The following is a 14,105-nucleotide window of genomic DNA, read 5'->3' as shown; positions in this document are numbered from 1 at the left end:
TTTGCCCTGTCCATCAAACCACACGTTCAAACTCTTGCCACCTCCTGTCGCCTCCAACTCAAAAATATTGCCAGAATCCGTCCCTTCCTCAGCCCACAATCTACTAAAACTCTTGTGCATGCCCTCATTATCTCATGCCTCGATTACTGCAACACCCTCCTCTGTGGCCTCCCCGCTAACTCCCTTGCACCACTCCAGTCTGTCCTCAACGCTGCTGCTCGGCTAATCCACCTCTCTCCTCGCTACTCCCCTGCTTCACCCCTCTGCAAATCCCTCCACTGGCTTCCAATTCCCCAACGAATCCAGTTCAAACTACTAACACTGATCTACAAAGCCATCCACAACCTGTCCCCTCCCTATATCTCTGAACTAATCTCCCACTATCTTCCCTCACATAATCTTTGATCCTCCCAAGACCTCCTACTCTCCTCCACACTTATTCTTTCCTCACACAACCACCAGTGCTGCAGCACACCAACCTCCTGTCTCTTCCCCATTTGTTGTGAATTCTGTTATCGAACTCCCTCCTGTGGTCATGAATGGTACTTCGGCGAGTTCTGTCCATGGACTCCCTCTGGTGGCTGTGAGTGAAGCTGCTGCTTCTGAGGTTCCTTCCACAGGTGACTCAGTTTATTCTTTGGCTGGCTGCTCTATTTAACTCCACTCAGATCGTTACTCCATGCCAGCTGTCAATGTTCTTGTACTGGTTCAGTTCGGTCTTGGATCTTTCTGGTGACCTGTCTACTCCAGCAGAAGCTAAGTCCCTGCTAGTTTATTATTTGTTCATTGTTTTCTTGTCCAGCTTTCTATCATGATTTTGCCTTGCTAGCTGGAAGCTCTGGGATGCAGAGTGGCACCTCCGCACCGTGAGTTGGTGTGGAGGTCTTTTTGCACACTCTGCGTGGTCTTTTTGTAGTTTTTTGTGCTGACCGCAAAGATACCTTTCCTATCCTCAGTCTGTTTAGTAAGTCTGGCCTCCCTTTGCTGAAACCTGTTTCATTTCTGTGTTTGTGACTTTCATCTTAACTCACAGTCAATATATGTGGGGGGCTTCCTTTACCTTTGGGGAATTTCTCTGAGGCAAGGTAGGCTTTATTTTCTATCTCTAGGGCTAGTTAGCTCTTAGGCTGTGAAGAGGCGTCTAGGGAGAGTCAGGAACGCTCCACGGCTATTTCTAGTGTGTGTGATAGGATTAGGGGTTGCGGTCAGCAGAGCTCCCACTTCCCAGAGCTTGTCCTTGTTAGTTTAACCATCAGGTCTTTTCGGGTGCTCCTAACCACCAGGTCCATAACAGTACAGCTGGCCCAAAGTATTAATCCATCTCAATAGAGGGATAAGAGAAGTTCTGAGACCATTTTTTTTTCTCTGCAGCGTGTTTTGTCTTTCTTTTCCTCTTAACCTCTGGGTGGTTCAGGACACAGGTGTAGATATGGACATTCAAGGTCTGTCCTCTTGTGTGGATCATCTCACTGCAAGGGTACAAAACATTCAAGATTTTGTGGTTCAGAATCCGATGTTAGAGCCTAGAATTCCTATTCCTGATTTGTTTTCTGGGGATAGATCTAGGTTCCTGAATTTCAAAAATAATTGTAAACTGTTTCTTGCTTTGAAACCCCGCTCCTCTGGTGACCCCGTTCAACAAGTAAAAATCATTATTTCTTTGTTGCGTGGTGACCCTCAAGACTGGGCATTTTCCCTTGTGCCAGGAGATCCTGCATTGCGTGATGTAGATGCGTTTTTTCTGGCGCTTGGATTGCTTTATGATGAACCAAATTCAGTGGATCAGGCAGAGAAAATCTTGCTGGCTTTGCGTCAGGGTCAGGATGAGGCGGAGGTATATTGTCAGAAGTTTAGAAAGTGGTCTGTGCTTACTCAGTGGAATGAGTGTGCCCTGGTGGCAATTTTCAGAAAGGGTCTTTCTGAAACCCTTAAGGATGTCATGGTGGGATTTCCCACGCCTGCTGTTCTGAATGAGTCTATGTCCTTGGCCATTCAGATCGATTGGCGCTTGCGGGAGCGCAAAGCTGTGCACCATTTGGCGGTATTCTCTGAGCATAGGCCTGAGCCTATGCAATGTGATAGGACTTTGACCAGAGCTGAACGGCAAGAACACAGACGTCGGAATGGGCTGTGTTTTTACTGTGGTGATTCCACTCATGCTATCTCCAATTGTCCTAAGCGCACTAAGCGGTTCGCTAGGTCTGCCACAATTGGTACGGTACAGTCTAAATTTCTTTTGTCCGTTGCTCTGATTTGCTCTTTGTCGTCCTATTCTGTTATGGAATTTGTGGATTCAGACGCTGCCCTGAATTTGATGGACTTGGAGTTTGCCAGGCGCTGTGGTTTTTTCTTGGAGCCCTAGCAGTATCCTATTCCATTGAGAGGAATTGATGCTACGCCTTTGGCCAAGAATAAGCCTCAGTACTGGACTCAATTGACCATGTGCATGGCTCCTGCACATCAGGAGAATATTCGCTTTTTGGTGTTACATAATCTGCATGATGTGGTCGTTTTGGGGTTGCCATGGCTACAGGTCCATAATCCAGTTTTGGATTGGAAATCTATGTCTGTGTCCAGCTGGGGTTGTCAAGGGGTACATGGTGATGTTCCATTGTTGTCAATTTCGCCTTCCACTCCTTCTGAAGTCCCTGAATTTTTGTCGGATTACCGGGATGTATTTGATGAGCCCAAATCCAGTGCCCTACCTCCCCATAGGGATTGCGATTGTGCTATTAATTTGATTCCTGGTAGTAAGTTTCCTAAGGGCCGACTGTTCAATCTATCTGTGCCAGAGCACGCCGCTATGTGGAGTTATATAAAGGAATCCTTGGAGAAAGGTCATATTCGCCCGTCGTCATCACCGTTGGGAGCAGGGTTCTTTTTTGTGGCCAAGAAGGATGGTTCTTTGAGACCTTGTATTGATTACCGCCTTCTTAATAAGATCACAGTCAAATTTCAGTACCCTTTGCCGCTGCTGTCTGATTTGTTTGCTCGGATTAAGGGGGCTAGTTGGTTCACCAAGATAGATCTTCGAGGGGCGTATAATCTTGTGCGTATTAAACAGGGCGATGAATGGAAAACAGCATTTAATACGCCCGAGGGCCATTTTGAGTACCTGGTTATGCCATTCGGGCTTTCTAATGCTCCATCTGTATTTCAGTCCTTTATGCATGACATCTTCCGAGAGTACCTGGATAGATTCATGATTGTATATTTGAATGATATTTTGGTCTTTTCGGATGATTGGGAGTCTCATGTGAAGCAGGTCAGAATGGTGTTCCAGGTCCTTCGTTCGAATTCTTTGTTTGTGAAGGGGTCAAAGCGTCTCTTTGGAGTTCAGAAGGTTTCATTTTTGGGTTTCATTTTTTCCCCTTCTACTATCGAGATGGATCCTGTTAAAGTTCAGGCCATTTATGATTGGACTCAGCCGACATCTGTGAAGAGCCTGCAGAAGTTCCTGGGCTTTGCTAATTTTTACCGTCGCTTCATCGCTAATTTTTCTAGTGTTGCTAAACCGTTGACTGATTTGACCAAGAAAGGTGCTGATGTGGTCAATTGGTCCTCTGCGGCTGTAGAGGCTTTTCAGGAGTTGAATCATCGTTTTTCTTCTGCCCCTGTGTTGTGTCAGCAGATGTTTCGCTCCCGTTTCAGGTCGAGGTTGATGCTTCTGAGATTGGAGCAGGGGCTGTTTTGTCGCAAAGAAGTTCTGATGGCTCGGTGATGAAACCATGTGCCTTCTTTTCTAGAAAATTCTCGCCTGCTGAGCGCAATTATGATGTTGGCAATCGAGAGTTGTTGGCCATGAAGTGGGCATTCGAGGAGTGGCGACATTGGCTTGAAAGAGCCAAGCATCGCGTGGTGGTTTTGACGGATCACAAGAATTTGACTTATCTCGAGTCTGCCAAACGGTTGAATCCTAGACAGGCTCGATGGTCGCTGTTTTTCTCCCGTTTTGATTTTGTGGTTTCGTACCTTCCGGGCTCTAAGAATGTGAAGGCTGATGCCCTGTCAAGGAGTTTTGTGCCTGACTCTCCCGGTGTTCCTGAGCCGGCGGGTATTCTCAAAGAGGGGGTAATTTTGTCTGCCATCTCCCCTGATTTGCGGCGGGTGCTGCAGAAGTTTCAGGCTGATAGACCTGACCGTTGTCCAGCGGAGAAACTGTTTGTCCCTGATAGATGGACTAGTAGAGTTATCTCTGAGGTTCATTGTTCGGTGTTGGCTGGTCATCCTGGAATCTTTGGTACCAGAGATTTGGTGGCTAGATCCTTTTGGTGGCCTTCTTTGTCACGGGATGTACGTTCTTTTGTGCAGTCCTGTGGGACTTGTGCTCGGGCTAAGCCCTGCTGTTCTCGTGCCAGTTGGTTTCTTATGCCCTTGCCAGTCCCGAAGAGGCCCTGGACGCATATTTCCATGGATTTTATTTCAGATCTCCCTGTCTCTCAGAGGATGTCGGTCATTTGGGTGGTTTGTGATCGCTTCTCTAAGATGGTCCATTTGGTACCCTTGTCTAAATTGCCTTCTTCCTCTGATTTGGTGCCATTGTTTTTCCAGCATGTGGTTCGTTTGCATGGCATTCCGGAGAACATCGTCTCGGACAGAGCTTCCCAGTTTGTTTCGAGGTTTTGGCAGTCCTTTTGTGCTAATATGGGCATTGATTAGTCTTTTTCTTCGGCTTTCCATCCTCAGACAAATGGCCAAACCGAACGAACTAATTAGACCTTGGAAACATATCTGAGATGCTTTGTTTCTGCTGATCAGGATGATTGGGTGTCCTTCTTGCCTTTGGCCGAGTTCGCCCTTAATAATCGGGCCAGCTCGGCTACTTTGGTTTCGTTGTTTTTCTGTAATTCTGGTTTTCATCCTCGTTTCTCTTCAGGGCAGGTTGAGCCTTCGGACTGTCCTGGTGTGGATACTGTGGTGGACAGGTTGCAGCAGATTTGGACTCATGTGGTGGACAATTTGACATTGTCCCAGGAGAAGGCTCAACGTTTCGCTAACCGCCGGCGCTGTGTTGGTCCCCGACTTCGTGTTGGGGATTTGGTTTGGTTGTCGTCTCGTTATGTTCCTATGAAGGTTTCCTCTCCTAAGTTTAAGCCTCGTTTCATTGGTCCGTATAAGATTTCTGAAGTTCTCAATCCTGTGTCATTTTGTTTGGCCCTTCCAGCTTCTTTTGCTATCCATAATGTGTTTCATAGGTCATGGTTGCGGAGATACATGGCGCCTATGGTTCCCTCCGTTGATCCTCCTGCCCCGGTGTTGGTCGAGGGGGATTTGGAGTATGTGGTGGAGAAGATTTTGGATTGTTGTATTTCGAGACGGAAACTCCAGTACCTGGTCAAGTGGAAGGGTTATGGTCAGGAAGATAATTCCTGGGTTTTTGCCTCTGATGTTCATGCTGCCGATCTAGTTCGTGCCTTTCATTTGGCTCGTCCTAATCGACCTGGGGGCTCTGGTGAGGGTTCGGTGACCCCTCCTCAAGGGGGGTTACTGTTGTGAATTCTGTTATCGAACTCCCTCCTGTGGTCATGAATGGTACTTCGGCGAGTTCTGTCCATGGACTCCCTCTGGTGGCTGTGAGTGGAGCTGCTGCTTCTGAGGTTCCTTCCACAGGTGACTCAGTTTATTCTTTGGCTGGCTGCTCTATTTAACTCCAATCAGATCGTTACTCCATGCCAGCTGTCAATGTTCTTGTACTGGTTCAGTTCGGTCTTGGATCTTTCTGGTGACCTGTCTACTCCAGCAGAAGCTAAGTCCCTGCTAGTTTATTATTTGTTCATTGTTTTCTTGTCCAGCTTTCTATCATGATTTTGCCTTGCTAGCTGAAAGCTCTGGGATGCAGAGTGGCACCTCCGCACCGTGAGTCGGTGTGGAGGTCTTTTTGCACACTCTGCGTGGTCTTTTTGTAGTTTTTTGTGCTGACCGCAAAGATACCTTTCCTATCCTCAGTCTGTTTAGTAAGTCTGGCCTCCCTTTGCTGAAACCTGTTTCATTTCTGTGTTTGTGACTTTCATCTTAACTCACAGTCAATATATGTGGGGGGCTTCCTTTACCTTTGGGGAATTTCTCTGAGGCAAGGTAGGCTTTATTTTCTATCTCTAGGGCTAGTTAGCTCTTAGGCTGTGAAGAGGCGTCTAGGGAGAGTCAGGAACGCTCCACGGCTATTTCTAGTGTGTGTGATAGGATTAGGGGTTGCGGTCAGCAGAGCTCCCACTTCCCAGAGCTTGTCCTTGTTAGTTTAACCATCAGGTCTTTTCGGGTGCTCCTAACCACCAGGTCCATAACACCCATTATCCTGAAGAATGTAGGTCCGCAAGGACAGGGTCCTCTCCCCTCTGTACCAGTCTGTCACTGTAAATATGTTTACTGTTAACGATATCTATAACCCTGTATGTGACCCCTTTTCACATGTACAGCACCATGGAATTAATGGTGCTATATAAATAAATAATAATAATAAAATAATAATTTTCAGAGTGCTAGCTGCTTAGGAGAAACCCATTGCTGCTGTTTTTTTGGCACAAGGTTAACGGAGGCTGAGTTTTTATAAAGCTGGGAAATGTGCATCACTTGGCCTTTCCTAACAACGATAGTGAACAAGCCATAATCCTAACAGGCTAATTAAGGTCTGAAACCTTGGTCAAAGTTATCTCAGCACACAAATCTCCAAGTGTGGCAAAACTTTTGCATCAACCCATTTTCCTTTTTGTAATTTTTAAAATGTAAAAGTTGAAATACTTTTTTTTTGCCTAAAATACAAAGAACGTGTCATTTTTAACTTTAGGCCTTTTAGACATAATTTCAGCCTCAACTTGCCTAACTGTTCACAATAACAGTAGTTTTGACCAGTAGTGCCCAAACTTCTACATACTACTGTATGTATTGATGACACTGCGTAGTTGACATTCTTGATACTGCAGCTCACTTACAGTTGAAGCTAAATGGAGCTGAGTTGTAGTACCACAAAATGGTGTTAACATAGTGAATAGACCTGTGCTGTTCAGGCTCTGTTCACTATACTGCTCCAACTGTGCAGAATTTGTAAACACCTAATAGAGAGAGTGCAAGATTTCGGAAGCCCACTGATCTAATACCGATGAGCTAAGCTAAGCATAGATCATTAATATATCATTCCTGAACAACATCCTAAAATGTACTTAGTGTTAGCTATATTATTGTTCATGTAAAAGAGGCCTATACTGACACTTTTGTTTGTTATCAACATAGACATTTCCTTGTATTCGAGGAGAAAGATTGGGGTGTTTACATGTGTTGACATTCAACATATCTTTGTGGCAATCAGGTACTTGTGGTGGCAGAGGTGGTATTGAGTGGGTGGACTGGGGAGGGATGGAAACAGGAGGGATGTTGTACAGCTTGCTTTAGATGGCCTTTGCCAGGTTCAGTCATTTCCTGTCCGTCTGCCAAAAAACACATGCTGATAAATTGACATGAAATGATGAGTGTGGGAACTGTATAGCCTGACAGTGTACAGGACAAGACGACAACGACACAAGAAGCACCAGCTCATAAAATGTTATCTGTACATCTTATTATGTTATTGTAGAAAAAATTACTTCTTTATTGTTGTGCTCCTCTTTATAACACATAGCTAAAGAAATAATAGTGGAAAATAGAGAGGAGATGAGACGTAACAGCTGAGAGCTGATGTCTATACTCAGAAGTCAAGCTGCTCCCAGCTGTGCCCCGATCCCAGGCCTCATCGCTACAGTGTATGGAAATCTTTAGTTGTTTCCTAGTTGGAAAACGGCTGTTGTGTCAGTTTAACAAAATATCTCAAAATAATATAATAGCAATATTCCTCATGTATACAGTTGTGTGAAAAAGTATTTGCCCTCTTCCTGATTTCCTATTGTTTTGCATGTTTGTCGCACTTAAATGTTTCAGATCACCAAACAAACGTAATATTAGACAAAGATAACCCAAGTAAACCCAAAATGCTGTTTATAAATGACGGTTTTTATTATTATTGGAAAAAAAAGAAATCCAAACCTACAAGGCCTTCTGTTAAAAAGTGATTGCTCCCTAAACCTAATAACTGCTTGGGCCACCCTCAGCATCAAGGGAGTGTATGTGATAACATAAATAAAATATAACTTTTAACGATGTCACTTAAAAAACCTCTGAAATAAAAGCCATATGATGACCAACAATGAACATGACAATGTGATAGAGTGCTATTGCTCAAAGTAAACCAGTGCTCAAGAAGTAGAAAAATAGTTTGGTCTCACTCAGATTCGCTCCTACATCACCTGATTTGAGGCGCAGAAGCTGAAGACAATTCAATATATAAGTAGGGGAGGAGTTGGTCATACATTCTCCTGTCATGCCCCTGCATTGGTTCTGCCCTCATAAGGGCAGTCCCCAAGTGTTAAGGGTGCTAAGATATAACCCCCACATATCTCCCATATGGGTCATGACACGACTTGTCAGACATAACATTTGGTTGTCTGCCATTGCAGGAATCTGCCACTTGTTCCCTTAGCTCTCACATGTCCCTTATGAATCCTCCACAAGGAGGAGGAAAAGCCTAGTGAGAAAAATGGGAGGAAAACATATCCATTTATGGGATTTCCACAGTTAATTCATGGTTTAGGTGGGAGGGAGCAATCAGTTTCTCACACAGGGCCCTGTAGGTTTGGATTTCTTTTTCCCTTAATAATAAAGAGCTTATGGTAATTTAAATACTGCATTTTGTGTTTACTTGTGTTATCTTTGTCTAATATTTAACTTTGTTTGGTGATCCAAAACATGTAAGTGACAAACATGCAAATGTATATGAATTCAGGAAGAGGGCAAACACTTTTTCCCACAATTGTACATTTACCGTCATGAGAAACACCCTCTTTGAATTCCATAGTGTTACGTATCAGGTCATAAAAAAAACCCTACTCATAAAAAAGATAAATACATTAGGAGGGTTAGTAACAGCCATATGCTGCTAAACAAATGTGCTTGATTAATTTTTTAGCAGCAAGTGTGACCACCTTTGGAAATACAAAAGTTTAGGTAGCTTGTTGGTCTGAACAAGCCAAGCATCTGTTAGCACAAGGAAAAACATAAGCAATGACCTTAGAGATGCAATTATCGCTGCCCATCAATCTAAGAAGGGTGATTTCTCTCGTGTATCACCCCTACTCTGGAAGGCTATTTTCAGACAATTTGGAATTCATCACTCCATATTAACAAAGATTATTCGCAAGTGGAATACATTCAAGACAATACTTCCCACATTTACCAGAGGTTCACATCGTATAATCAGCTCATGCAATGCTCAGAGAAATTACAAAAAACCTAAAGATCTACAGGTCAGACTATAGAGGCGTAAGTTAACAAGTTACATGTTAAAGCGCATAACAAAATTTAAAGAAAGAGTAAATAATTAATGTTTGTAAATAGAATTTCCAAGAGAGATTCTTTTTTTTCTAAAAAAAATACATGGCCACAAGGTAAAGTTTGCAAAGCTAGTGTCATGGCTCGGTTTGGGAATTCGCTGACCTGTTACTGCGTGGTTGGTTTCTGTGTCTGCTGAGCTATTGTCATTTCTATTGTTTTTGTTTTCCTTTCCTGGTTTGATCCTCTCCAAGTATTTCTCATTTTCCTGTTTTGATTTCTTCTATCACATTCTGGCTGGGGCTTTTTATGTTCACCCTTCACTGCAATTCTTTGCTGGCTATACCTCTTCATGGATGTGTGTTCAGGAGTTCCAGTTCTTCAGCTAAGGGGGTTTACCTTGTTCTGTACACTCTAACATGAACATTTTTTAGTTTCTTACACTGTTTTTTCATATATTAGTTCACACTTTCCTCTTTCCTTGTTTGCAATGTGTTTTGGCCTCCCCTCTGGGCCCTCAGGAGGTACAAGAAACCCCTTCAACGGCCTTATAGAGACTTTGGTCTGAGGTGGTGTTTTAGTTGTGCAGCTAGGGCTTTTCTAGTCTGAACATGGACCAGTTGTGTGTAGTTCCAGCGTCTTTCTGCGGTTGGACATCCCTTTTTCCATTACCCATGTCTGAGTGTGTACACGTACATAACCACTACTTGTGATCAAACTACAAGACTTCTGGAACAATGTCCTTTGTAAAGATGAGACCAAAGTGGAGATGTTTGGCCATAATGCCGTATAGCACAAACACCTCATACCATCAGCATGGTGTTGAAGCGGTGATGATTTGGCCTTAATTTGCAGCCACAGGACCTGGGCATCTTATATTTGTTGGGTCGACCATGAATTTCCCTGTATACCAAAGTATTCTATATTCAAATGTGAGGCCTTTTATCCAAAATCTAAAGCTTGGCTGAAAGAGGATCACACACCAAGACAATGGTGTCAAGCACACCAGCAAATGTATATCAGAATGACTGAAAATGATCAAGTTTAATTTCAAAGAAACATAGGCCAACATTCTTCCAAAATGATTTGAAGTCTGAGATGGATAAAGTCATAGAGAAAATGATTACTTTTAAGTTATTGCTGCTAAAAGTGTTTTATGGGGTGCACAACATTTTTCAGACACTGCTTCTGCATTTTGGTCTATTTTTGTTAAATACAGAATAACATTGAAATGTGTTGCTCATGCTCAAGAGGGTGTACTTAGTTTTTTCTTATAACCGTATGTAATTTTTTTTTAAAATCTTTTCGAAAGAAAAAGGTCTTACTTTAAGAGTCAGGTTATGCTTATTGCAGCCACAGTGTATGATATCTAAAAAACAAAGATCTTTTTATATGAAAGGTGAAGTCTCTATGTAAATGTTGAAGCGGTAAGGTGTACATGTTGGAAAAACCACCACATATAAAAAGTTTCGCACTCGTGATTTATGACGGTCTATAAAAATGGAGGAATAGAGATTAGGTCGGTGTTGTAACACATATATTTGGGTCACAATGCAAGATATCCAAATGGCACCCAACTGGCATGGGTCTTTAATAGTATTGAATTTTCTCATATGAACCAAATGGCCCCTTTTGGTACCCATAGACTCCAAAGCCCAGGTGCGACTGCATCCCCTTCACCCAATATTGCCAGCCCCAGGTTCTGTTGACACATAGATAGGAACTGCTTGATTTGATGACGTGTCAGAGAAGTCACCTACATGACATAATTACAGCTTTTCATGTAAATAAGTTTTGTCTCAATATAGTCTTTCAGAAATATTTTATGTAATATACTATGAAATATTCTTTTATATGTTGTTATTTTTATGATGATGTATAAATCATTGTATTTGCAGTTAAAAGACCACTCCAGTGTTTTGTTTTTTTATTGCCCCCCTTTGTTAACAGTCATTAATGCGTGTCTAATGAGTGCGTTAAAATACTGACAGGTTTCTGTCTTCTGCCGTTTCCAGTGCTGCTCCTGTCATCTTCTGCATCATTCGACCTCAGCTCTTTCTGGCAAACTCACACATGGGAGCATTAGCTCATTTCTTAGTATAATTCTATAAGATCCTTATTCTGAGTCTCGTAGACTTGAGAAAGTGACCTCTTTCCATGCAGAAGACTATGTGTGATCCGGCTGGTAACAACTACAGTTACGTGATGCAGAGGACCAGAGCAGCGCTGTAAACGGCAAAAGAAAGCGGCAAGTAAGTAGAATAATGCACTCTCTACACACACATTACTGATTGATAACAGAAGGTAATGAAAAAACTTCTCATATAGGTCCTTTAAGATTAGATTCACATAGGATTTGCTCCATCCAGCTTTGGATATAGTGTTGTATCTATGCAACGTATAATATTCTTGGGTAAATCTACTTTCTTTTAAGTGGGACATTTCCTTCTGCCAAATCTGGCTCAGGTACTATTCACAAGAATATTTTTATAAGTCAGTAGTTGACATGTTCATCTGTTTACTAGGTAGATTTCATCTCTTTTTCTTGTTTTTGCAGTAAACGAGATCATAAGGAATGATTTATCCAGCAACAATCTCCACACATAGCTCTGATAATCCTGGACTTACCAGACGGAGACCCCTACCTGCTCTAAAGTGAAGACTGGATTGGACTCACCACCAGGACATTTCTTCATATTATGGAGTTTCTATCTCCGCTTCAGCAGAATAAACAATCTTCAGCAGAATGATCATCTCAAGAAAAAAAAAACTCATGAAACAAACATTGTGACTATGTATCATATGGAATCTAACTGATATACTTGACAAATCTGAGGGCCAGGAACCGCGGTTTGATTCTTTGGGCATCACTGGATGCCGGCAGTGCCTTAAATGTTCATATTTTGGGCATTAGGATGAATCAAAAAGCTTTCTGTTTGCTACCAAAATAAGTATTTTCGGTGCAATGGACTTTGAAGCAATTGTTCAGCTTACCGATTTGGGTGGAAGCAGACTTTATTGTCAAGAAGTAAAAAAAAGGCAAAAATTGGATGTATATACAAAAGATACAGCAAACTCGCCTTAATCTCCGCACCTCAAGAAATGCCAGTCTGACTCTTTATACTATATTTAATCCATATAAAGAAATCCATTTTAATAAAAGAATGTTTTGTTCTTAATTTGGAAGCAGAGCACACAAGAGATAAAAGCACATAAAAGTATAATAACCATAAATGCATGTTAAAACATGATTTAATCCCTAGATGATGCTTAATAGTATCAAGCATCTGTTCCTGCCATTGACATAACTAGCTCAATTTTAAGGCATATTGGGTTACATACAAATTAGGCAATGCTCCTCCACCTAGCAAATAATCAAGAGCAGTGCTATTAAGCTAAGATGTGGCCTGACGTCTAATGACACCACGCGTTGTATTCGGTGTTCCTCGCGACCACGGCCACAAGCAGTATGTCGTATGCTTCGTGTTGCTCGATCCCGAAAGCAAGCACTTTAGATAAAACGCAAAACGTTTTTGGTAGAGTAAAAGCAACAATCTTCGTGTAATTTGTACATAGGTGACTTTAAGATTGTACATATTTATTAGGTTTCACAAAAGCCTTATATCTCGAATTCTTCTACAGTAGGAGTGGTTGACTCTGCCGCCTCCGCAGCTGTTGTGAAACTACATTTCCCAGAATGCCAGGTGGCAACGCATGCTTGGAGTCGTGATGGATAAAACAGCTGGACAGCCACAAATTGCCTCGAGCTGTACGCCGGGAAAGTTACCAAAAATGGCTGGCAAAGCAGTGCTATGTGAACTGTGTCCATATGTGTTAATATCATTTGGAGTATAGTAAAGATATGTAGTATGATCCTGTTCATTATCTATTGTACAAGTAGCAGCTAAATACTAGTGATACATTTTTACTACATGTAACCCAACTCTAGCATGGTCTAATTGCGAATACAATGTAACTAATGTTGTGCCTTAGTAATCAATGCCCTCTTCTGGAAAAATGCCTGAATTACAAGCTGACCGAAGGTATCTGGACGGACGAAATATAATGCTGTGTATTAGGTCTTACCTTTCTAAATGAAACCTAAAAGCCATATTTAATATTTGCACATTACTGTGATAAATTGAATGGATAATATGGCTTTTTTCTGTACAAACCAGGCTTTTCGTTATTGTAATAACTATCTTTTAACTTTCCATGTGTAATCAAAAAACGTTTACCCATTATTATAGCACTATAAGATTTGCATGATATATGTATAATAGATGACCAAGTAGACAGTTCAGTGCTCAGAGACTACGTACGTTGGCTATCCCTGAACGGTATCAATAAAGCAATATTATGGAGCCAGTATTGCCGTGCTTTCTCTTTCTGCTTTGCTTCATCGTACCTTATGTGTCTACCAGCCATTAATTTCTTCATTTTATTACGTGCTACTTAAAGGGAACCTGTCACCCCGTTTTTTCAGTACGAGATAAAAATACTGTTAAATAGGGCCTGAGCTGTGCGTTACTATAGTGTATTTTGTGTACCCTGATTCCCCACCTATGCTGCCGAAATAACTTACCAAAGTCGCCTTTTTCGCCTGTCAATCAGGCTGGTCTGGTCAGATTGGCGTGGCGACATCAGTTTCTTCCCCCAGATCTTGCATATATTTCCGTTGGTGGCGTAGTGGTTTGCGCATGCCCATTTTCAGAATCCACTGGGCAGGAGAAGAAAAAACGCGCGATCTGCGC

The 14,105-nt window shown here is 42.3% G+C and overlaps 1 protein-coding gene across 7 annotated transcripts in view; it reads left to right on the top strand.

Annotated features, from left to right (window-relative positions):
- NFATC1 (nuclear factor of activated T cells 1) overlaps window positions 1–13,720 on the top strand; it is a 308,199-nt gene extending 294,479 nt beyond the window's left edge. For 4 of the 7 annotated variants that reach the window (XM_069730931.1, XM_069730933.1, XM_069730935.1 and 1 more), the window contains one exon: window positions 11,909–13,720. In XM_069730931.1, the coding sequence (XP_069587032.1) occupies window positions 11,909–11,958 (50 nt within the window). In that variant the 3' untranslated portion in view covers window positions 11,959–13,720. The remainder of the gene's footprint in view (window positions 1–11,908) is intronic. The other 3 variants (XM_069730936.1, XM_069730932.1, XM_069730934.1) reach the window with 2 other exon arrangements.
- Window positions 13,721–14,105: the final 385 nt, after the last annotated feature.

This window comes from Ranitomeya imitator, chromosome 6, assembly GCF_032444005.1.
Source record: "Ranitomeya imitator isolate aRanImi1 chromosome 6, aRanImi1.pri, whole genome shotgun sequence".
NCBI lineage: Eukaryota > Metazoa > Chordata > Amphibia > Anura > Dendrobatidae > Ranitomeya > Ranitomeya imitator.
This window is presented reverse-complemented; position numbering and strand designations above follow the sequence as displayed.